Here is a 25,767-nt window from a genome sequence, read left to right as displayed (position 1 = left end):
CTCAGTAACATAAACCATAAATATGAATGTAATAAAAAAAAAGAGCTATTAAGCGGTTAGCAGTGATTCATCTGCACATACACAGAGCAAAGCAAATTATATAATTTTTTAGCAAAAACAAAAAAAAATTTTAATATATATAATTAAAGTTTAACAATTAAAAGAAATGAGAATAAATTAGCATTGAAAATTTTGAAAATATTAAAAACGTTTTTTATTCCAGCTGTATGTATACGAGAGCTTCTCTGCCCTCCGTCAAAAGAACAATTTTAAATCCTAGAGATGAATTTCACGCGGTTATTTGTTTTGTTCAGTTTTATTACACATTCCTAATTTTGTTTGTGCATGCGCGTGTATTTATGCGTATGTGGGTGTGTTAGCCAGATAAATATACAATACAAAAGGAAATGAAAAATTTGCATAAAACACACGCGCCCGGAAAAAAGAAACTATTACAAAACTAAATAAACTAATTAAAAGTATCAGTAATGCGCACATGTTATACGCCCCATTCTTCAGGATTGTTTAAGATGAAAACAATTTATAAAAAAATTATAATATAATATAAAAATATTGCATTGCCTTGGGGACTTCAAGAATTGACAGTACTATCAGTTTATAGACAATTGTTGTAGTTAATTCTGTTTGATGTTGTTGTTTTTGTAATGTGTGTCATGATATTTTTTAAACATTTAACAAAATATGCCTTGGGATAATATGTATTACAAGGTTTTGAATTAATTAATTATTGTGTGATTGGTTGCATCGTGAATTCAATTAGTGAAGATTTTGCAATCAGTAATCTCTAGTTGGTGTCCTAGCTACCGCAGTCTAAGCCATATAGCTATACTCGTCACCAGAATTGGCCGTACGCTCTATATATTGTTTGTCAATTAATGATTCCACGCATTTCTTAATCATCGCAATGTTGGGTGTAAAACTAACTTTCGATAATGATAGAACCTGTTGAATAAAAACAATGAAATTAATATAGTTTAATTAATACAACACAAATTGTGTTATTTAAACTCACCTCTTGTATTAGTGCATTGTGCTTTAACACTTTGCGCGCCTTCATAATGCGCACAATGGCAGCTTGCAGAAATAGTTTGCGATCCTCATCCACAGAGTTGATCGTATGCTCCACCTTAAATTTTTAAAAATTGTTTACAATTATGAAATAAAAAAATCTATCATTTTGAATTTACCTCTTGAGGTGTTTCTTTTTGTAACGCCGAGCTAATCTTGAATTTTGTACGCTTATTTGTGTAATCTAAATTCAATTCAATGCGCGTGTCCCCCGAGAGATTCTCTGAGCTGGTATTCAGCAGTTTTGACTCGATCATTGGCTGCATATGTTTCTGAAAAGTTTCATCATTCAGCTGCAGTGTGTTCTGTATCTCACGGCAGCTCAATGTGTCGCAGGTCTCAAACAACAATATTATCGCCATTTGGTACGTTTGCATAGTCACAATGTAGGCTTTCTTAAGGTGACTTAGCTTCAGTTCTCCATGGCACATATGATGTAGCCAAGTTAATTTACGACCGCTGAACAAATTGTGATAATAGTCCTCAAACTGTTGACAACAAATAAATTAGCAATTAGCATAAAATTGTTCGCATTAACATAGACACATACCATTTTAATGGACTTTTCGAATTCTTGGGGGACAGCAAATGGTATAACCTGTGTGGAGCCCAAGGGCCAAGCGCCCGCCTGCAGCACCTTAATCGATAGGTTTATGCCTGTAAATAAATAAGTATAATAATTAAAGATTACTAAAGAGTGGTAGAAGCATTTACGCACCGAGATCAATGTCGTGGTCCTTTAGATGATTGTTAAACTTATTGTTCAAATCTGTGGAGACCGAAATGTCCGTGAACATACGATGTAGCTTGTTGGTGAACTCATAGCCGCAGGCTTGCTGCAAATACAAGTTTAAAAATATTAAAAATATATTTAAATAACTTTTATAATATAGCATTGTCCCATTTTGACCAAATTTGGTAAGGAGAAATAATACAGTACAATAAACACAATGTGTGAGGTTTGTTGAGCGATCTTAAGAAACAACAAAGTTTTGTATACAACAAAAAAATGACTTCAGATTAATCTTTCCAAGGACTAAAAGCCTGATTTATACCAAGCTCGGTGAGACTACATATACTTTATGTGGTCTGTGAAATACGTTATTATATTATAATATCCTTTGCAAAGGAAAAAAGATCACATAAGCAATTTGTTGTTAGTTGAGCTCACCTTCAATCGATTTATCATACCCTCCTCGGCGTCCATGCTCTGGCTTTGTTCGTGTATGAGACGCTTGGCCAACAATCTGCTGTAGAACTTTTGATAAACATCCTTGTCCTCAATGTACTTGAATATGGTTATGTTGTTGGTGAGTTTTTGATCGATTTCCGCTTCGCAGGTTTTCGATTTCTTTAAAAGGGTATCACAGTATTTGGCCACATATTCAGCGCTGCGACAAGGCTGACGTTCACTGGGACGTCGATTGATGACACTGGCGCATGCCTTGTCCAGGGCGCTAAGGAATAGCGAATCATTCTCAAAGACATCGGCAATCAGCTCCTGATACTTGTGATGTACCTTTAGCATATTCTCAACAAAGGCAATATGAATATTCTCGCCCTTGAGGGCATACACTGTTTCCAGTCCCTCGTTCTTGATGTGCTCGAGAAATGTTTGTATGAGTTCAGACTTTAGATTGTCGGGTATGGGTTTCAGCACGATATACATGTTGCGAAGATCCTGACGCCGTTCATCCGATACCATATCCCGGCACTCCGAATAGATGAAGCCCAGGCGATCATTGATAAACTTCTCCTCGCACTGTTTACGCAGCTTGGGCAGCGAACTCTCGTGCAAGAATTTCTGGGCTCGTCTGCTCTCATACTCGAGTATCTTGATGACCTCCTGCATGTACTGGGATACGCTGCAACGTTGGAGCAGCTTGTTAGCCTCGTTTGTGTAGTAGGCACCACTTGCCTCCAGCATGGGACCCTCGAATAGTTCCTGGTAGAGCTTCAGTGAGCCCGTCTTCTTATATTCTTGCACCTCTACAAAGCTGTGGATAACGCCGTGAATGACCTCGACGCGATGCGAGTCCAGGGCGCCATTGCTGGCCCGATCAGCCGCAATGCCTTCGAGTATGTGACGCACCAGCTCCAGTGCCAAATTTTCGAGCATATACAAACGCCAAATGTCCAATGCAAGCTCTCCAATTTCCATTTGTTCGGCTGCATCGTTGGACAGACTGCCATAGAAGGATTCAGAATCCGTAATCTTTTGCTTCTTAATGTGCTGCTGGTTCAGGTATCTTCAAAAGACCGGAAAATAGTTAATATTATTTAGAAATTCAATGAAATTAACTGCAATTTTCCACTCACATGAACAACTGGTTAACAAACTTGCTGCCCTGACTATACACCATCCAGGTGGTATAGTAACGTTCCAGCAGATCCGGTCTGCTGTTCGTATTATTTGCATTGGTCGCATCATGTTCGGCCAACACCTTCGAGGTCAGCATTTCCTGCACATGAGACTCCAGGAAGTGCTTTGCCTCACTGTAAAGTCGATCGGCCAACGGTTCCGGCTGCGCCACGCACAACATATAAACATCGCTGTGTGAGTGTGTATGTTAATTAGTATTTATATTGAAAATATATGCATGTACATATGTGTGTGCACAAATGAAAATTGTGAGTTTTTGGCAAATCATGCAGAACAGTGAGACCAGCGCGATTTACAGTTGACAAAACCAATAACATGTAATAAGCATTATATTATTACAGTCGTGCATACGTATAGTGTACAAATTTGTTGTTAAAAAATTTAATTTTTTCCAGGATCTTTAATCATTAAAAGTATTATTATATATATTTCTATATAATGAATACTTTTAATTTTTATTGATTTACTTGCAATATAATGATTAACTTTTTTTTGAGCAAAAAATAGAACTCATAAAATAATTACTATTTTAAGAGTTTTACTTTTTTTTTTTTTTTGACCAAAAATAATGATTATTATTCAAGTTTTTAACTAGATCTCAAAATTAATCTTTATCATTTTTATATTATTATATATTGAATATAAAGAAACAATATTGGTATATTTGAAGTTCTTTTAATGTGAATATAAATGAATGATTTTTTCTAGTAAAAACAAAAGCAAACAAAATAATTATTATTTACAGTCCCTGTTCCAAAAGGAAAGTTTTTTACAATTTATTGGTAAATTGATTATAATGTACAGTTTGTCAAGTAATTGCTTGTATATAAAGATGTAGATAATTAGGTGCTTTAGGGTTTATAAAGACCACACTGTATGGTTCTTGTATTTTAGAGGTTATTTAATCAAATTATTTGATTATTGTATGCATGAAGTTGCATTTTTTTGTTATTTCAATGCGTTTTACGCTGTGGTACCACTGTGCGATGACACTTACCTAAAGCTCGTGTTCCACTCGGCGCGTTCAACTTTCTGCAATGTTATCACCTTCTCAAGAACGCAACGCAAGCGCCGCCAGATCTCATCGAATTCCACTTTTTTGGGCTTAAGCGACATATCTTCTGGTTTGTGTGTGTGTGGCTGTGGGAGGATGAGGATGTGGATTGTTTGCTTAGCTGTTTGGGTAAGTGAACAGAACAACATTAGCAACAACAACTTTTTAATATATATACATATGTCAATTATAATGCATTTTCGCTTTTGTTTATGACCCCAATGTGGAGAGCAACGACGTGAACTACAACGCGCATTTTCATTATAAATATAGTAAAAATTGCGTCGCCCCTCGTACGTTGCTTCAAGGCATAATCAGCAGGGTCCCAGGCCAAATGAGTAACGACTGCGGCCTCGGGAACGCAACATTGAAAGCATTTGGCCCCCAAAACGTAAGCTGAACAGCAATGCAATAATGAGAACAACACTTACACGCTCTTATTTACACTATAAACTAATTAATTATGCGTAAAATTTAGTTTTTTTGCACTTTTTTTTACAATCCAAAATGAACTCTTATGTTACGGCGACAGAGTTGCCAGTCCATTTCGAAAAATGACTTTGCTTCCTTGCAACCCTATAATAGTAATGTGCGATAACAATAAATCGCAGCGATAACGAGTATCATATCGAATATTGTTCGATAGCATTAATGAACATCAGCTGTTGTCGAAATAAGCTGTTACCCGCGATATATTTCAAATTGAATTTTGTATACTATTTTGCCAATTCTTCGAATAAATAATTGAATAACTGTTTTTGGGTTACATTTATGTAGATTTATTACGATTTTCTTATTTTTCTATAATTTGCTGTTTGTTTTACTTATCTTTTGTTATTGAAATTATATAAAAGCATCAGGTTAGATTTACAGTTAATAGCTTAAAACACAACACTTAAAACGTAATGACAAGAGTTTTTAAATTTTCTAGTTATTCTTTTAATTTATTTAAATCAAAATGAAATTTTAATACATTTTTGTAATGGTGTTAGCCGATTTCATACTTAATCAATCATCGATTATGCTTTGACTTTACATAATTTTCGTTGATTGTCATGCTTTAAGCCATCAATAAAGACAATGTGTTGAGTAAACAGAAACTATGAGTAAAATATCAAATTTGTAATACTTTTTTTTGTTACTAAGAATGTAAGTTCGTTTGTAATTTGTTTTCTTATTCGTTGAAGATATCTAGTAAACATGCGATGCTAAAGCTATATACATACTATATATATGTATGTATGTATGTTTATGTTTATATATAGTTATGTTAACATAAGTTGTCTATGTTCTGATGCTTGTAGTATGCATGCTTAATAGTAAATGTTACAAATAATTGTTAATTTATAGCCATTCCTTTTGGTTGCCTACTATTGCTCACTTTGACTAGATAGGACTCGGTTTCATATGCTATCAACTAAGAGATTATACATAATTACTAACATATAGTACATAATTTTTCTTAGCTGTTGTTGGACTTGCTTGTGGGTTGCATTTTGTGTGGTGGGATACGGATTATCAATTTCAATTCTTCATTAATAATTATGTAATTATTTCGACTTAGTCTACATATTTTCTGCATTATATACTTTAATTACTCTTTATTTTATTAATAGTTTGGTTTAAGCGCATTTTAATGCAAAATCTTTTCACATTGAGATTTGTTGTTTGTTTTTTCTTTACGAAATTTTTGTAAGTAGTATAAGTTATTAATTCCTAATACTATTTATATAAATTTATGTTTTTAGATTCTTTGCTTCAACTACACATCGACTAATGTTGTAAAGTATATGGTTTTTTTTTATGTTACAGTTTTATTTAATTAAAATCAAATAACAATTTGTTTTAAACAAAAACTCACAAGAATTGGAATACTTAGATATAGTTATAATTGTTTTAGGTACACAGTTTACAAACTTTTCAAAAGCAAAGACCAGTTACAAATTCAACTAAAGATTACGACTTTGTTAATCAATTTCTTTGTTTTTGTTTTTTTTCACATAGCAGAATATCACACGAATAGAGGCAAATCAAATGTAGCAAGTATAAGAGTATAACAGTTTTCTTTCGTTCACTCAAGCAGTCACACACATACACTCTTCCTCTCTCTCTCACACACACACATACACACAAATCAATACATGCTAATTTATTCCAATAACGATTGAGATTCGCCCACTTTGCCATTGCCCAGACGGGATTCCGTAGCTCCTTCCGTTGAAGTGTCCTGAGCCTTTAGCTTCAGTAGAGGCGTCTTAAGATCTGCCTCCAGCTCTGTGGTGCAGTCCAAACTAACTGGCGCGCCTGGCGCCGCCTCCCCCTCGTGCAGCTCTATGGCTGCCTTTGGTTCTGCTCCGCTGGCTTTCGATTTTCCCTGCAGATGAAGATATATACACATATACTTGTATTTAAAAATAGATGGCAAAGACTAAAAATATTCCTCAAGAATTACTCTTAATTTAAAGAGTCTTAAAAATAAGCTTAAAATCTGGTTGGTTTATAAATCAATTATCGTTGTCAATAAACGTACTTAAAACACCAAAAAAAAAAAAACAGTTTTCTAAATTAATTCAATCAACATACTTCAAATCCAGATATTCAGAAATCGATTTATCTAGCTTTAATTTAGTGCAGTTGATTTAGTTTATAAAACAAAATTTTTAAATAAAATAAAAAAGGACGATTTGAAACTAACACAAGTTACGAAATTAGTATTTAATAAATATAACATTTAAAGCTAAAATATTAAAAATTATTTTTAATTATTTTTAAGATATTTTTAAAAATTTGAAAACAAGGAACAAATGAGAGTTTCCTGAAGTTTTTCCGAATAAAAAAGCAATTTAAAAAAAAAAAATGTTCAACTTTTCATAGTAGTCAGCACACTGAGTATTAAAGAGATTTAGAATTCAAGGGTTAACTCACCTGCAAATAGTAGGTCATCAGCTGACCCTTGCCCTTGACCGTGACCAGACCGCGCTGCTGAAACGTGTAACCAAATGGCTCAAGAATTTTGCAGGTCTCTTCGGTGACCTGAACAGCGCCCGCTTTCCCAGTGCTCTCCATGCGTGATGCTACATTAACGGTGTTGCCCCAGATATCGTAGTGCGGCTTACGGGCACCGATCACTCCAGCCGTAATAGGACCATGATTGATGCCCATTTTGAGCACAAAGTGATTGAAGGACTGCTCATTAATACCATGTAACGCATGCTTTAACTCCAGGGCAAACTCCACCAACAAGTCGAGATGAGACCATCGTTCGGTGGCTGTTGCATCGTGGCGTACGTTCCTCTGAAGATTGATGCCACTAGCGGCCATATATGTTGAGCCGATAGTCTTGATTTTTATAATATCTTGAAACTGTGGCAGTTCCAACAGCTAACAGAAATATTTCATTAATTTTTAATGCATCTCTTTGCAGTTTCCAGACTTACCGCATCGAAATCGGAGATGACCTCGTTAAGAAAACGCAGACATTCCAGACCCTGATTGTTAACTTGTTCCTCCGAATAAAAATCTGTATAGAACCAAAATTTTTAAAAAATCTTTCTTAAATGCTAAAAATTTGACAGTCGCATTACTCTACTGTGAGTTCCATCATAAAAATTTTAATATTTTTTTGTTTTATTTAAAAGATTGAATTAATTTTATATTGAATAAAGGTTTTCTTTTTCCCGCCTTAACAAAACGATTTTAATAATTTGAAATATATTTTTGTTATGTCTTCTTAAATATTACTATTCAAAAATTCTTCTTAACTAATTTTGATTCTCTACTCTATGTAATTTTAATATTTTTAACTTTTTTTGGTAATTTTGGTAATTTAGTAATTAGGTTTCGTTTTTTGGAGTATTAAAAAAGGTTTTAGGAAGAAAATTTCCATTTCTTAGAATTTCACAATAGGGAAACTTAACAGTCCTTAAAAATTACCTGAGAAGTTTGGCATGCTAGCGAACAAAACGCCGACCTCAGCATAACTTTGGGAGTAGAGATCATCATGGGAGCGCTTGGTGTTCTTCATAAAATGCTCCGCCACATGTACGGGAAGCACATTATAGACCAAGGCTTCATTCCGCTGACGCATATCATTGGCGGTTTCCTTTTGCTCGGCTACCTCAGTTTTCCATTTGAATATTACTCGATCCTCGTGGTCCATCTGAGAGGGTATTAATTAAATGTTATTAAAAAAACAACAACATTAAATAAAATGTATGAAAATAGTGCGACAAATTTTCAAATTAATTTCATACAAAACTAGAGTACAAAATTTCTTGCGAAGGTGTTATTTGTAACAGTTTGCATTATTGATACTTACATGTCGCGCGAGAAAGCTGAGAGATAATGCGGCAACCAGAAGCAGACCTGAAGCACAGTAGCGTGTTGATATGAGCCTGAAATGTAAATCATAAATAAATAAAAATCATTTTTTTGCAGTTCACTCGTACAATTCATTTCCCAATAAAATTCCACTTTAATTTAAAACTATCTCAAAAAGTATGCTATAAAAATTTAAAAACTAATTTTTCAAGCTATATATATCAGTGTATTTACACCTCTTGGATTTTAGAGCAATACAATTTAAGAAAAGGTTTTTTTCCACGCCTGTTAGTCGTTTTTAAAGTAATCAGACTTTGCATATTAACTAATATATTGTATATTTTCAAATATCTCTGCATTACTTTACAAATACTACTTATCTACTGCACTAGATAAAAATATATTTTTAAAAATCTATAGTGCGCTTTTCAGCGCAGGACCAAATTAATATTTCTAGGCTTTCGTAAAGTATGCTTTGAATTGAATTGAATGCAATTGGCAACGATTTATTCTTAATTACAGTCAGATTTTTAACTTCAACTAATTTTTAGGATTGTAGTTGTATCTATACTTACGGCTGACTTGCTAGATCGTCTTCTAGTGCGTACAAATCCTGCATGATACAAACATTGAAATAACAATGCAAAGCTGAAAGAGTTTCAAAAACGATTAGATAGATAATTATCATAGCTTTGACATCCTTTGGCTTACCGGCAAGGGATAAAAGGAGCAGGATTTTAGTCAAATGCGTGAGCTGAGCAATTACAGCAATTGCGATTAGTATGAGGACACTGAAGTTGCTCAAATAGGACGGATATAGGGCACGCTCTGTGGGCACCGCCTCACGCATTTGCTCCACAAACGATTCAGGCAGCAGGTGCTCAGCGGCTGCAACTTCCTCTAGGCCGGCCGTGGCATTGTTATCACTTTCACTAACGAAGGTAACAAAAAAGAACTGCAAAAAGGATAACAACAAAAATCAATAAGGACTTGAGACTTAGCCAACATGAGTACTACTAACCATGTCGATGACATTGCTGAGGCCAATCGTAAGTGCTATAATTATGGCCGCCAATTCGCGCACGAAGGTAATGTCATTGAATCGCTTGCTCACATCCACAAAGAACTTGGGCAGCATGCCGCTAAAGCTTTCCGCAATGCTAATTGCCACCAGCATGGCAATGGGCACCAACGGTGCCGCAATATTGATGAAATGCAACGTGGAGCGTGGCAACACCAAGTACGAGTACAACACATCGATGCACTGCACCAACAATGCGGCCAATAGAGGCAGCGAACTATATGGCTCCCGATACACGGCATAGGCCTGCTCCAATTGAGGATTTTTAAAGCGCAGAAAGATGTTTGTGTCCTTGGTAAGATTTCTGCAAAAATACAAGAAAAAATTCTTCTAATTTAAACGGGATAGATATGGATTACAAATTACAATGAATATATCCGATAATTTGGGGGGAATTGATTGATTCATCCAAATATACAAATATCCAATGTATTTTTTTTAATAGTAGAAATATTAAATAAATAGCATAAACGAGATCCCTTTGATTTTACTCCTTTTGCAATTCTATTTCTATAGCGTAAAGGATTTTTCGGGGATTCCGAAAGAATTTCCATTTCACGCTCATCTAAAGCATCAATATATAAAAAAGAATGATTTAAAAAACAAATTAAAAGAGCCTAGAAATCTACACTCTCACTTGATTACTCTAAAAGAGTGCGTTAAAATCGATTACTGAAAATTATTGAAGTATTCATAGTTAGAAAAAAACTTGTTTTCCGAATAACCAATAAGTTTATCATTACCATATATAATGTTTTCAAAAACTTACTCATGCCCATCGCGTGTGACGAGTTCATCTTTCAAGCGTTGCTTGAAGTTCTCCAACTTGATCTGCTCTTCCTCATCCTCGACTGCCGTCACATTATGTCCATTGGCGGCGGCATTCTGCGCCAGAAGCTCCTCATCATCCAGTGTGGCATCGGTATCATCTCCGGCCCCATTCTCGTTGTCGTCGTTGTTATCATTGCTGGAGGAATTAGATTCGGCGGGACTGTGATTGCCATGTTTCGACTTCGATTCTTCGATTTTCTTACTGCAAGGCGAAGCAAACTGTGGAAGAAGTTTATTATTGTAAATAGTTAGATAGATGAGTATATTAATTTGATACTCACCGGCTTAACCACTTTTGTAATAAAAAAGGTCTTTAATCCAGCTATTCGCAACAGTTCTTCGCGTTTCTCCCCAAATGCAGGCTCCACCTCGAATTCGCCATTGAGAAAGGCCAAAGTCTTGTCTGAGATGTGCACACGTCTGAGAAATTTAAAAACATGTTTAAGCTTTAATGAATTGTATTTTCAAAGTTTAATTTTTAGCTGAGTTTTTAAGAATTTGATTTCAATACACTTATTGTCCACTTAAGTGACATTAATAATATAAAAAAAAAAATTTTCGAGTTGCTTGAAATATTAAATAAAAAAATTAAAATACCAATAAGGAAATTTTTTTAATTTTGAATTTTTTAACATTTTTTTAGCAAAAAAAAAGTTTTTAGTCAACTTTCTTAATTTAAGTTAATAATAATAAATGTAAATCAAATACAGGTAATAACATAACGAAAATTTATTTTTATATATTTTGAATTTTTAAAAAACTTAATATTTTCAAAAATACATATTTTCTGCCTATCTAAAAATGTACGAATTTTTCTTGAATTTTTACTTTGCTGTCCCCGCTCTTTAGCTGACGTTATTTAAATAAATAAATAAAAACTAGTTATTAAAAAGTTCTTGAGTGCAGAAGGAATCTCTGACTGATGGCGACATACCCACAAATTTGCATATTGAAGTGACAACGACCAATCATAATATTATTGGCCCCAACTTGCTTTATCAATAATGCAAAACTTTTAAATTGGTACTCACCCAGCCTTTCCGCTCGATTCCATTTTATTAGCCAGCTCAACGTCCTTGGAGTAAACGTCAAACTGCCACTGACGCTGGCCAAGAATGCCAGCCAAGACAGCCCCCGTGTGTATGCCAACACGCATATCAACAGGTGAATTCGCTTTCTGTTGAACATATCTAAAAAGGAAAAAAATGAAACAGTAAGGGGATAAAGTTATTCCCTAATCAAAAACTATAACCAACTGCAACCAGGACACTCAACGTGCTACGGACGACGAAGCGTGGTTAAGTGCAATTACATTTAATTGAACAAACGTTGATTTGACGTCGCGACGTGTCGCTTGTCGTCACCTGCCGTCACTGGGTCATCCCACGGATTAATGGCTACCTCTACTACCACTTACTTTATGGCCTTCACCATTGAAAGTCCCATGTGCACACAGAGCACGGCATGATCCGGACGCTCGTCAGGCGCTCCACTAATGCAATAATAGCAATCACCTAGAATTTTAATGCGCAGTTGTTGATACTTCTGTGGGTGGGAAACCGGAGGATTTCAGTCAGTTACAATGTTTGTAAAAAAGCGGGCTAATCGAAGTAAATGGCCATTTAATTCCTTAAATGATTGAGTTTACCAATAGCAAACAATTGGAAAAAATCATAAAAATCAATAAACAAAGAAAAACATTGAAAGTAAAAGCACTTTCGTTCTTAAATGCTACAATATTATAATTAATTTAATTTATTTTATATCTGCTTAAAATGAGCGCAAATTAAACTAACTTCTAGATAGTTTTCCATGCTAAAATGAATTGTAAAATGTAAAAGGAAGTTCTCAATAAAAATAATAGAGAACCATAAATGTGTAAGATTTTTGATTTTAAAATAAATAAAATAAAAAAAATGTAAGGAAAAGTAAATATAACTTTTTACAATATGGGATAAGCAAAGAGATTTCTCGAAAAAAAAAAAACTATCAAAAAATTGTTCCATTTATTTTAAAAATTGACGCAAGCCACAATAAAACAAGTATAAAATAATGTAGATTTTATTTTTATAATGATTGGACTGATTGGTAACAAATGTACAAAAGCTTCACTGTATTGTTTGTATTTTTTTATAATGCAACAAAAAAGTATTCCTAAATAAAAAACGTCACAAATCAAACTAAAAAAATAAATTTGGCTTTCATCCCGGGCAACAAATGAACTGAAAACGTTACAAGCCAATATATACAAAAAAAATCAGTGAAAAGGAAAACTCACAAAAAATAACCCAGACCCTGACCCAACCCCTACCAGCTGCAGTAAATTAACTGGACCCAAATGCGAAAACCAAAACCCTAAAATCCCATGAGAGAAAAAATCAACTTGACACATTTCATACGGCTGACTGGGCGTAACTTTTGTTACAACCCCCGCTTTACAGTCTACTAAAAATAGAAGCGGAAAAAATTAGGTATGCCCGAAAAATAAAAGAAATCAGTGAAAAAGTGTTTACAATTAAAGTTCCAAAAAATACGCAATTGAAGGAAATGAAACATTCTGTGATGTTTATCTAAAACCTCATAATCATCATCATCATTATCAAGTGATTATTATGGCGGGCTACAGGTGAACGAACGAACGAAGAGCAGGAAAAACACACAAAACAAACACTCAGCAAAGAAAACACAAAAAGTATAACAGAATGAAAGGCACAACAAAATAAAAGCATAACGGATTTAGGTTTAACATTTTTCATATTACCTCAGCGAGCCTATCGAAGCGTGCGAAGAGCTCGTTTAGCATTTTCACCAGATCTTGGGCGCTATACGTTGAGGAGATGGCGGTAAAGCCAACAATATCCGCATAGAGTATGCTTTTGTGGGTGTGAAAAAGAACATAACGATTAAAATGCTAAAATGCTATGGATATGGTCAGTTCATTTCGTTTAATAAAAACATTAAGATACGTAAGCTTATATGGTTCGTTTAAGAGTAAAACAAGTAATATAAGGAAATTGTTAGAAATCCTGAATTTCTTTTGTTATTACTTCTTTAGTAATCGTTTATCAAATCAGTCGTTAAAAGCGTGTTGTGTAACTGATATGCCACTAAATGTAAACTATACTACGGTCATTACAAGAGTAATGAGTAGTGAATAGTTCAGCTGACTAACGAGTAAATCTTAAACAGCGCACGATTCGAATACTGACTAACAAGTAACGATTAAAGCTTAAAGGATAGGCGATTTGTTACAAAACTTCAAGTCTGTGGGAAAGAGACGAAAACTTACCTTACATTCTCATGCCGACTCATGTAGATCTTTTTAAAAGCCTCTGAACTGGATGAGCCCAAGTCCTCGCGCATTTTATAGCCACATGTTTGGGCAGTACAGATAGCAACAAACGTTCCTTGAAAATAAATAGTGAAATTACGAATAAGTGAATTAAACTAATTAATTATGCGGTTTTGCTTACTTGCTCCGCCGACTGCTCCTCAATGACCATTTTGACTTCCAGACTCTTCTTGGCCTCTAGAAAGGCTCGCTTCTGCTTGGCTTCGCCCATGAAGTAGTACAACAAGCCAATCAATGCGGCGGTGGCTATTAGAACGGCATTGGCAGCTGCTTGTTCCGATATCATTGGATCTGGACGTGAGAAACCCACAGGAAGGCTCAAACAATTGAAGTATGTGCAAAAGCCAATGACTAAACCGAGGAATATCAAGGGCAATGGCAGCGTGACATAAATCAGGAAGTTTAACAATATAGCCCAACCGAGCACGTCTCTATAAATTGGGAATGGTATTTCAGATGAGCTACAGGTTACTCTAAGGTAGATTCCTTCACTTACCGCGGCGAGAAGCTAGTTTGCAACATCACATAGGCGGCAAAATGAAGCATGGAAAGAAACCACAAAGCTCGTGGCACAATCGTCAACATCGACTGATGAAACCGTCTTAATGACGCCTTCTCCGAGCGACTTCCAAAATGCATCAGAATTGTCAGCGCCATATAGGCCACTAACATGCTGCAATTGACCACTGTAGATGGGAGTTATAAGTGATTAAAATTTGTAGAAAATTAAATTATAACTAAATTCTAAATTTATATGCTCTCTGAAGAAATTATTAGAATAACATTTTCGATTAGTATTAGGATGAGAAGGAACTTTTCTCTAAAAATATTAAAATTTGTCAAATTATCGAGATAAACATTAAATTAACTTGACAATATGAATTGGAAAAATAAAACTCTCACCAGATAAAAAAAAAATTAATATCGATACAAAAAGGAAACTTATGAATAAAATGAAAGATATACCATTAAAAAATTCATTCTTAAGATATTTACAATATCTAAAGCGAAATTTTTCCGTTATGTATGTTAATATAACGATTCCAAAGAAATTAATGGAATTAAATCAAAAATTAAAAAAAATAATAATGTTTAAGGCTCCAAGCACCATCTAACTGGATCAGAAATTCGTTTAAGCTATAGCATAATATTCTCTCTAAGTTTATCTTATTAACTCACCCCTTGTGGGTAACGTCTGTTCCCAGGGAATGCAAATTGTCCAGAGATTAAAGAGCACTGCCGCAAATAGAAACCACTTGAGGCCGCTCCGTCGCTGCTTGATGGAATAGTTGTGATAGAGTTCGTTAAGTACGTGTTGTGGTAGGATAACCACACCACCGCCAGTGATGCCGACACCACCGGCAACCACATCGCCCTCGTGTGGCGGTCGGCGGCGAGTTGGCGTCCTTTGACGTTTGGCTTTGCTGGGTGTTGTCTGGCCATTCTCCAGATGGCCAGCTAATGCAGTTGCAGCTTTCTCTTCTGCCATTTTGCGAGGTTTAAAAAGTGTTTGTTGATCGCTGTTTCCGGTTTATATATAAACCATGGCCATTTCCGCTGTGTTGCGGTATCTTTATTTATTTACTTATTTATTTATTTATGAAACAGTCAACTTCTGCAAAACTGAAGGGAGAGAGAGGCGCTTTGGTAAATAATATAATATAAAGTACAAACTCAAATACAAAACTTGCACACAACACAAACTTTAACGCTAAATTTGAGGCTTAAAATTGCCCAAAGCCTCGTGGCATACTCTCTCTCTCTCTCTCTCTCTCTCTCTCTCTCTCTCTCTTTTGCTCTCTGACCACCTCAATGTGTTTGTGTGTGTGTGTGGGAGCGCCAAGGCGGAAGCGTCCTTGTAGGAGAACCATAAGCGTGGCCCTGTGTGCCGTATGTTTGTGTGTGTATCTTCCTTAAGCACAAAAGCTCCTGACATTGCACTGTGGTATGAGTGCAATAATAATAAAAAAAATAAATCCAATTGATTGCCTTTGATTTCACTTTTCTATGACTACCTTACTATTTTGTTTTAACAAGTACAAAATATAATTTGGATTTCATGCGTTTCCATATTAATTGCTTACAAGATGAGTTCCATAAATCCTTAAAGATTTTAAAGCGATATGGTTTTGAAAACAACCCTTTGAAATGTTGGTTTTCCTTTCATGTCAGAAATTTAATTATTTAAATATCAATTAATCAATATCTATGTATATATATACAATTTAGATTGAGGCCCTAACTCGATATACCTCAAACCTTTAAGTTACTCGCAATTTGATCATTTTAATAATAATAAGAGTAATATACAATTTAGATTTTAGCCTTTTTTAAATATGTAAAAAATATTTACGTTCCTCATTATTGCATCAATTGCTTGCTTGGCTTCTCTAAAATATTACTTTTTAATAAATTTTTATATCAATTGCTTGCTTGGCTTCTCTAAAATAATACTTTTTAATTAATTTTGTTTTAGGTATGGCCAAAATAAAATATTGATTTTATTCATTATCATATCAATTGTAGTCTTATTATAAATACATTTAAATGACTATAAAATGTTTTTATCTTATCATTAGATAAGATAGTAACAACTTGAAAGTTCTTCATGAGATATGTATTAGAGCTTTGAAGATGAATGTGTTTTCCTTATATTTCATTTATTAATAAAAAATAAGTTTATTTTTATTGCATACGATTTTAGAATTCTAAAGTAGTTCACTCATTGAGATGCCAAGTCAAATGTTAATTGAGTTATAAAATTTTCATGCATAGCGCGAAAAGCGCTTAGTAACCGTTTGCATAAATTATGAAAATATTTTTGAGCCACATTTTACACAAGCACACACCACAGTTTTACTTCCATATCTAACGACAACTTTCTCTCTCTCTAACTGTTTTGCTTTCTCTTTTCTGCTTGGCCGAGTTGCTGATGTTTCCTCTTCACTTGGTTGTCGTATCCTTATTGCCGAATTCGTAGCTTCTTTTCTTGGCATATGAAAATCCTTTACGTATGCGTATACGTATACATATGTATAGCTATGTTTGAATGTGTGTGTGTGTGTGTATGTGTGTTTTTGTGTATTTATCTATGTGTGTTTAAGGCTGATTTGCTCAAGGTTCGTTTTAATTCGTTGTGATTTTGTTTGTGTATTGCTGGGCGCGTGTGTCCGTGTGTGTGGGACACTTAATGCATTTAACTTAATTTCGATACTAATTTTAAATTAAATAAACAGCAGTAAAGACACTTGTGCAGATTTTCAGATTTTTGGAGGCTGCGATAACGTTTACGGATGTACAGAAAATCATTTTGCACAGCTGCGAGCTCTACACTTTTCTGAGCTGATTTTACCACCACACTTTTCATATACTATATTCAATTTGTTTCACTTTAATAGAGAATACCACTGCGCGTCCTTTAACTGAATTATCAACCTTTTTTTAAATCAACTGCTTCGTTGTGGCACATTTTTTTCTACCGATGCTGCTGCCTGCGGAGCAACGTTACCACTGACCGTCCTTTAACTTAATTATCAACCTTTTTTAAATCAACTGCTTCGTTGTGGCAACTTATTTTTCTGCCGCTGCTGCTGCTGCTGCCTGCGGAGCAACTTTGCCAAAGCGTCGCGCACGCGAATTTTGCAACTAAACTAAGACGCACGATAAACTTGACTGATTGTTAAGTGAAAATTTTTTACAGTCAACAGCAGCAGCAAGGACTTTTTATAAGCTCACTCTCACTCTCTTTTGCTGTCTCGCCTACGCTCGTGCTTAGAGCGAGCTTTTTGGCGCAAGCTGTGTGAGCGCATGTCTGCGAGAGCCAAACGAATGCAACTGATAACGGTACAGCTGTGTCGCCTGATAACAGCATATGCAACGTTGTGTGTTTGTTTCTCTTCCAGTTTCCCATACTTTCTCGTACCTTAGTAAAAGTGCAGCAAGCTCATAAAATTAATTGCATATCAAGGACTGTGTCATTGCTCATCTTTAATGAGCTTTCAATAATAACAACAACAATAATGATGTCGACGCCGACGCCGACAGCGATGGTGACTGCGACGCTGACTGAGACAACTTCCCTGTACACAGCACCTGGCCTTGAATCTCCACAGGAAAAGTGCAGCTGTGAAATTTTATGAGAATTGAAAAGGAAATGCTTGTTAAGAAGAAGCAAGATAATGCATTTAAAGGAATTTTGTAAGAGCAAACTCAGATGCAGCTGATAAATCGAATTTATCTTAAATTTATTTGAACTTTCCATGGAATCAAACCGAAACAAATATAGGCTACGGTTTCAGTTCCGATACGCGAAACATCTATTTCGGTAAAAGGTTCTATTTCAGTTTTATTCTTTCGGTTTCTGTATCATTACCGGTACGTAACGGTACAACAAATAAATCTTGAAACATTTTAAGATGTTAAGGTGTCGTTTTATAATAATTATGACATTAAAGTTAATACCTTGATCCAGAGGAATAATATTTTTTGAGCGAATTTAACAAAATTTGAATGCAGAATAAATTAAGAGGCCAAATCATTATCAAAATGACATTCCGCTTGAAAATCGGGTCAGTTTTGTTTAAGTTATGAAAGTTTAAATTTGCCTAAGCCTGTGATCTAATAACTTTACAAGTCAAAATATTTCTTAATTTTGACATGATTTTTTACAAGAAAATAAAAGGTCTCAGAATCAAACTCAAAGTGTTCTTTTATACTAATTACGATATAAGGAGTTGATTTAATGTAAAAACTTGAGATTTAAAAATTTGAAGTTTCAAAATTTCAAAGGGGACCCTTACCATCGAAATCGAGTCTTGGTCAAAACTAATTATATTTTCTAAATGAATTAAATTTGAATACAGAATGAATTTGGAGGCCGAGCCATGAATAAAATGACATTCCGCTTGAAAATCGGGTGAGTTTTGATCAAGTTATGACAGTTGGACAGTTGGTCAACTCTTTAACCTAGTCACTTTACCACAACCGTACCGGTACGAGCGTTTCGGTTTTCGGTTCTTGTTAGAGCATTAATTTCGGTTACGGTTTTAGTTTCGGTACTAAAAAAGAAACGGTTAGTTTCGGTTAACGGTTCTGATACCGCTTACGGTGTTATTTCCTGGAATTTTCCCATATCTATAATAACATATTGAATTATTTTCTTTACTTTCCTTCATTTCTTAGATTAAACATACCAAATGAAATTCTACTATGTAGTAGAATTATGTCTATATTAATATTTTTATAGTCCCCTGGTTATAGGAGAATGAGTAAATATTTCGAGTTAAAAAATGCAGTCTAAACTAGTCAAAATGGAAATACTGAAGTATTGAATGTACAGTTAGTCAACAAATTATTTTGAAAAAATTTACATATGTAAGTTTGCAACAATTTTTTATTTATTTATTAAGTTGTTGTAGTAGTTAAAAACGAATTAAATTACTTGTCCAAACGATTAGTTGACGACAAAACTTTTTTATTTAAAAATGTTAAAAAGAATATATAAAAAATAAACGAAATTGTATTTAATAAGTTAAAACATTAAGTGCTATCTGAAATAAGCTGTGAGCCTCTGTATGTACACGCATATCTTTAGTAGTATACATTTTATATACAAATTCATACATTTGTACATACAAACTGACTTAACTCACGTCTCCCAAAATACATTGCAGCTGGAGGCGCACACAAAATCCAGGGAGAGGAAAAAATAAGAACTTGGAAAAACGCGCGCAACAATGGCAATGTGCATTTAACTGGGATTCAGGTAATAAAAGTAAGAAATGGGAACAGCCGGCTATCCTTAGCCGCTGTTCCTTGTTGTACTGAAACAATTAATCCAGGACACAGGATACACAATGGCACGTGAGGCTGACTAATCCATCTGTCTCGGCCTGGGACTTTAAACGTGAGGCCTTTACCTGTTTTACCTGAGAACCAGAATGGAACGAGACAGGACGCTGAAATTTCCGTTTGTGCAAAACTGCAACAACAACAAGAAATCGGGACGTTACATTGATTGATTGCTTTGCATTTGCTTTTGTTGTTGTTTCTGTATTTGCATCGACAACTGTTGGCGGGCAAAAAGCATTGGGTGTCATCGATTGATTCTATCGATATAATTTTCAATCAATGTAAACAGATAACATGATTTGTAAACTAAACATATTAAAATCTGTAATTTGACAATAAATTATTTGAACAAATTTACGCAGTAAAAGAAACATACAGTTTATTATTAAATAGCTCTAGCATATTTGGTTCTATATATATTTGCTTCTACTTCTAATATGTTTGTCAGAGCACACAAGTTTGAAGATATTGAGGGAGGTTTGAATGACACACGGCAGCTGGTCTGAGCCTGTGTCCTGGGATTGAAAAGAGCAGATGTGCAAGCAGCATATGTAAAGGAAATGCATCCGATTAAGATAACATGCAGACTTGTCTTTCTCAATTTCCGAGATCGTTGGGGCTGCCAGATGTGACAAAAAAATGGGAACAAGACAAATGTACTTTGCATATTGACTTGAAAACTTGTTAGTCATTAACTCTTATTTTGAATATAACGTTGCATTCTAAGAATCGATAAAAAATGCAATATTGCAGAATAGTAAAACCAACTTTCTCGCTCTAACATGCAGTATATTCGAAAGAGCCGTTGCTCTCTCATTATTTGTATATTCACCACTACACCGTGTTGAAGAGCGATTGATTAGCATAACAGTTCCATTTTGAGTTATAACTTGAGCAATAACATGACCATTTTGAGCATAACATTATTATATTTCACAGTACAAGATCATCGTTTTGGTTAAATCTAATCGATATATACGCTCCAATAATTTGGTCTCTGAAATTTGAAATGATTTAGCACTATTAATACTGTCAATAGTTCTTATTACTTATTTAAAAGATGTTTATCTTAATGTAAAATGATATTGCATGTATAATAGCCACAATATCGTTTGGAATTGTGTAAAAATCTTGCAAGTATAGTATCGAAATCGATTGTTTCATTACAGTAAAATATCGATAAGATACCAATATACCTTGCGTATATAAAGTTACCTCAGCTTCTGTCTCTGTCTCATTCGGCGTTTTTCTGCGAAACTGTGTGGACGTTTTTCAAAGCGGCAACCAAAAACCCATCAGGCATTCAACTTTGAAAGCAGAGATACCTGAAAAAGTTGTCAAGCAAGAGCAATTTGCACAAATTTATAAAATTTGCAAATTTTGTTGAAACTACGTGTTTGATTTTAATTAACTGAAAGTCGTGTTTACGTACGCGTGCTATTTGCAAAATATAAAACAACACTTTTCGCGCTTCTCTTTGAAAAGTAATTCTTAAAAGTAAAATGGCTGATGTGGCTGACAAAAAGAAGTGAGTAATTTTATTTAACTTTGTGTGTAAATGTGTGTGCTTTATCAATTGCATGTGTGCGTTGAATTTGTTTAAACTATATATATAGCGGCAATTGCAGCTAATTTCGCAAGTGGTGTACATCATTTTTCTCCAACGGTTTGGAAAAAATTTCTTTTTGAATTTTTGTGTCTATCTACGTAAAATGCTTGGACCAACTATATTGTCGTCTCGCTTACGCCAAGGCAGCTTAAATGTGCGCGCAAAAATCGACGCCGTTGAATTTGGCGCGGCGTCATAACGCTTTCTCGCTTACACTCCGGCCGGCAAACAGCGACGGCAGCGGCAGCAGAGCAGCAGCGACTTCGTCAGCATGCTTGTTGGACATGTTCGTGGTGGCGTCGGCGGCGGCTGTGAAGGCAAAGAAGTAAAATATTGAGTGTGCGTTTGCATGTGTGTGAGTGTGTGTGCAAAGCGGAGTGTGCAAATAAATATGTATGTACATATGTACGAACGTGTGAGTGCTGCATCTGTGTGAAGCATTCAAGTTGCCGCTCTTTTTTTTTTTTTTTTGTTATTTTTGTCTTCATATTCATGCCTTCGTTTGAGTTTCAGCTGTCGTTTTGTCTGTCTAGTCTGTTTGCTTTTGCTGCTTCTTCTGCTGCTGCTGCTTACTGTCCCTGGCCATTAATTTTTGTCAGTTGTCTTTTGTACAATTTTCGTACAAAGCTTAAAGCTTGGTATTATTAGCCGCTTGCCTTTTGCGCTCTTTGTTGCTCTTTGTGCTAATGAGCTGCTCAAATTCGTTTTCCAGGTATTTTGTCACTGCCTAAAATAATTACAGTGCCGGTCGCTGTCTCATTGTATTTCGTATTTGCGTTTGTCTGCGTTTCTTTTTTTTTTAAACTTCTCTTGCGTCGTAGCGAAAGATAACCGTTAAACCTTTTTATCCGTTGTCTTAGGTTGTGTTGGATTTTGGGAGGGGGTCGGGGGGATTGTCGCATAGTGGGTGTTTGCGAGCATATATTTCTGACCGTTATTTTTGCAGCTTTTGCTTCACACTGCACTTCTTGATTGTCTCACTCACTCCCTCTCTTTAGCTCACTCCCTTGTGTACGTGACGCGCGCATGTTGAGGCTACTAAATCGTTTGAGCGAGTGAGATGCATATAGTGTTCAACATAAAATAAAACCAGTTTTTTCTTCTTTTTTTTTACGTTGTATTTCAAACAAGTCGCGCTTCTTTTTTTTTTTTTGCACGCTTTGCCTTTTCCTCTGCACTCTTTTATGTTTTATGCTATGTACACCTATTTTTCCGCTGTGTACGAGAGGAAAAAACAAATTCTGTACGGAGCAAGCAAATGCCGCTCACCTTTTCGGTGTCTTCTTTTTGCGTCGCAGTTTCCATGAGTTGTTTGCTCCCATTTATCATTTGCGGCGGCAGATGTTACAAGGCATGTGTGTGTGTGCGTCTGTATGTATGTGTATCTGCATCTGCGTCTACCGGGGGTGGTTGTAAAATGCGGAAGAGACGCCGGCTGAGCTTACCGCGTGCGTGTGCCGGTCTTTTGTGTGCGTCTCTTTTGTTAGTGATGTCAAAATACAAAATACATACATATCGCTGAATTGATTTTCAAGTAATTAAGCTCGATCATTTTTCTTTTCGAGTTGAATGAATAGATATTCATGAAAAATTTAAAGATAATTTACAGAATAAGTGAAATGATCTGCAAAATAATAAATAAAACTTCATATATCGAAAATTCGATCCTAATTTGTATTTTTGTCTATTTATCATTTCCATGCTTATTTACTTATTTAACGTCGACTAAAACCAGTCGACTATAAGGTCAAATTATGCATTAAATAAAGTTATTTAAAAAAAAATTAAATACTAAATACATATACTAAAATATGAATAATGAAATTATAAAACTTATAACCTATTAAACTGAAAATATAAAAAAAAAAATAAATTATGGTAAGATAAGGTACTTTACGTGAAAGATAAAAAGTAATTCTCAATTTAATGTTTGGATTAACATTATGATTTGCGATTTAATGTTTAACATGATTGTTTTTCCCCCGCAGCGAAACCCCTGTGGTCGAGAAGGTGGCCGCCGAGGAGGTTGATGCTGTAAAGAAGGACGTCGTTGCCGCCGAGGAAGCAGCAGCTGAAACACCGACCACCACAGAGAACGGTGCCGCCGAAGAGGAGTCGAGCAGCAGTGCCGAGGGCGCCAAGGAGAATGGCGCTGAGGCGAGCGCTGAAACTGCTGCTGCACCCGCTGCTGCCGACGCAGCTGATGCCGTCGATGCTGAGAAGAAGACGGAAAAGGAAGCAGCAGCAGCAGAAAAACCAGCCGCCAATGAGGAGAAGAAGAAGGGGGATGCTGAAGAGAAAACAGCTGAGGCAAAGGCAACCAGCGAGACAGCAGCTCCAGCTGTTGAGAATGGCGCCGAAGAGACAGAGGCAGCTAACGGTGATTCAAAAGGTAAATAAGAAAAAGCTCTCCCAAAAATGAATACAGCTTATCTAACTTGATCTTGTAACGAACTTCGAACTTTAGATGCGCCCGCCGCCGAAGCTGTGAAGCGAAAGGTCGACGAGACAGCCGCCAAAGCCGATGAGGTCGTTGCCACGCCGGAGAAGAAGGCGAAGTTGGACGAGGCCAGCACAAAGGATGAAGTTCAAAATGGTGCCGAAGCCAGCGAAGTGGCTGCCTAAAGTCGATGTCGTCTTCGTCGTCGTCGTTGTCGCCGCATACTACATATAAAGTACTAACACACACACAAAATGTGCTCACACACACCCACACACACACACACATATAGCACACAATGCGTGTGTGTGTTTGTGTGTGTGCGCGCACTTCTTTAATAACAATCCTGCAAAGGGAGCGTAGTCTTAAACAAAAAATGTACCGATTCTCTCTGACTCTACTAACACAACACAAAAACAACAACAACAACAAGAAAAATCCATTATCATTTAAAATTTACTTAAATACAAAAACAAAAACTTAACTTTAATGAAAAAAGTATATATATATAAAGAAAATAATAGAAGAAAAACAATTAAGATGCGTTTTAAGCAGAAAGTAAAAAGCAAACACAAAAGTTGTAAACAAAAAGCATCAAATTTAATAATATATAAAAACATAAATACGAAAGGAAACTAAAAACGCATGATAAAAATTAATGAGAAAAGAAAACAATTTACATTACGCATTTTTGTCATTTTTAAGATAATTTCTTTTTTAATTTTTTGTATGATCCTATATTATATATGAATATTTATATTAAAAGAAAAGCTCTATGTTTAAAACTCGATAAATCCTACAACCTAAAAACAAAAAAAAAACAGAGCTGCCCTCTTTCTAAAATTATACATAGAACTGAGAAATGAAAATTAAACCCATAAAACATAATGCGTGTAAATCAAATTTTAATATAGCATACAACTCAACAGTGCTGACTCGCCGATCTTGGCATAAAGAAATAATATATTTGAAAGATTGAAATACTGTCGTACTTTTCAATTCTCTTTGTTATACTTTTACACTTGGCCAAGTCAAGAACTTATTTGCACTTGATCTTGTGGTTTATTATCCACCCATATACCCTCCCCCTCCACCACACTCTGCAAAGACAACTATCACATAAACTAGGCAGCAGCAAAAAAGAAATTCAGACCAAACCACATGCGAAAATTGAAAAGTGGCGCAATATACATAATACATACATTGTAAAATGGCTAAATTGAAATTTCCTTTCAAAAGTAAGCAGCGTGAAAGTGGAAACAAGAAAATGGCCAATTCCAACAACAAAACATTCGAGAACATTCAAAAATAAATGGAAGAAAAGAAACAAAAACAACTTAAAAAAAGCAAATTATTCCGTCTTGTCTTCCAGGGTTTTGCAACATTCTAGCAATTTCTAAAAGCTTTTCTAAAGAAACGCCCGCAATATACACACAAAAACATGCAAGCGTGTATTTTAGTGGGACGCGACTGTACAGCTTATGAGCAACAGTCGAGGCTTATCTGTGAAACACACGTACGTACGTATGTATATTGATTCAATATTTTATTTGGAAATACCCAATATGTATGTATGTACAAATGCTTGTTTTATTGTAAATACGACAAAAGCCCTACACGTGCATATTTATTATCAACAGTCATGTCTCGTAAATAAATATGATCAAATCTGGACTATGAATCATTCTTTTAGTTTGATGATACAATGTACGTTATTTTGAAAACATTTTGGTACGTGAAAGCTTTTGGGTTTAAAGC

General features: G+C 35.2%; 3 protein-coding genes and 1 long non-coding RNA gene across 4 annotated transcripts; 1 reads left to right on the top strand and 3 right to left on the bottom strand.

Annotated features, from left to right (window-relative positions):
• Positions 1-300: 300 nt before the first annotated feature.
• On the bottom strand, positions 301-5,100 carry LOC117779545 (cullin-2). Its single transcript, XM_034615777.1, has 9 exons — positions 4,958-5,100; positions 4,470-4,647; positions 3,409-3,642; positions 2,261-3,338; positions 1,808-1,925; positions 1,640-1,746; positions 1,209-1,577; positions 1,034-1,147; positions 301-963 (listed from the first exon to the last, which is right to left on the bottom strand). Exons 2-9 carry the CDS (start codon positions 4,586-4,588, stop codon positions 832-834), a joined length of 2,271 nt encoding a protein of 756 aa, XP_034471668.1. The 5' UTR covers positions 4,589-4,647; positions 4,958-5,100; the 3' UTR covers positions 301-831.
• A 1,293-nt stretch (positions 5,101-6,393) lies between these two features.
• On the bottom strand, positions 6,394-15,638 carry LOC117780321 (adenylate cyclase type 3). The gene is given in 18 exon segments (XM_034616793.1): positions 6,394-6,900; positions 7,452-7,907; positions 7,964-8,046; positions 8,460-8,685; positions 8,845-8,920; positions 9,422-9,494; positions 9,558-9,801; positions 9,868-10,231; positions 10,697-10,977; positions 11,040-11,178; positions 11,790-11,948; positions 12,176-12,303; positions 13,520-13,631; positions 14,048-14,126; positions 14,129-14,165; positions 14,232-14,541; positions 14,607-14,796; positions 15,290-15,638. Coding segments are annotated over 18 exon segments (3,492 nt in total). The 5' UTR covers positions 15,600-15,638; the 3' UTR covers positions 6,394-6,675.
• A 60-nt stretch (positions 15,639-15,698) lies between these two features.
• On the bottom strand, positions 15,699-17,779 carry LOC117780322. Its single transcript, XR_004617072.1, has 2 exons — positions 17,649-17,779; positions 15,699-15,733 (listed from the first exon to the last, which is right to left on the bottom strand). It is a non-coding gene; the product is annotated as an uncharacterized LOC117780322 (long non-coding RNA).
• Positions 17,780-21,193: 3,414 nt separating this feature from the next.
• On the top strand, positions 21,194-24,386 carry LOC117780254 (cytochrome c1). The gene is made up of 3 exons (XM_034616705.1): positions 21,194-21,488; positions 23,558-23,961; positions 24,037-24,386. The coding sequence occupies exons 1-3, from the start codon at positions 21,463-21,465 to the stop codon at positions 24,192-24,194; spliced, it is 588 nt and encodes a 195-aa protein (XP_034472596.1). The 5' UTR covers positions 21,194-21,462; the 3' UTR covers positions 24,195-24,386.
• The last annotated feature ends 1,381 nt before the right edge of the window (positions 24,387-25,767 follow it).

The sequence above is a fragment of the Drosophila innubila genome (genome assembly GCF_004354385.1).
Source record: "Drosophila innubila isolate TH190305 chromosome 2L unlocalized genomic scaffold, UK_Dinn_1.0 4_B_2L, whole genome shotgun sequence".
NCBI classification, from domain to species: Eukaryota; Metazoa; Arthropoda; class Insecta; order Diptera; family Drosophilidae; genus Drosophila; species Drosophila innubila.
The sequence above is the reverse complement of the archived record's forward strand: the minus strand, read 5'-3'. Positions and strand labels throughout refer to the sequence as shown.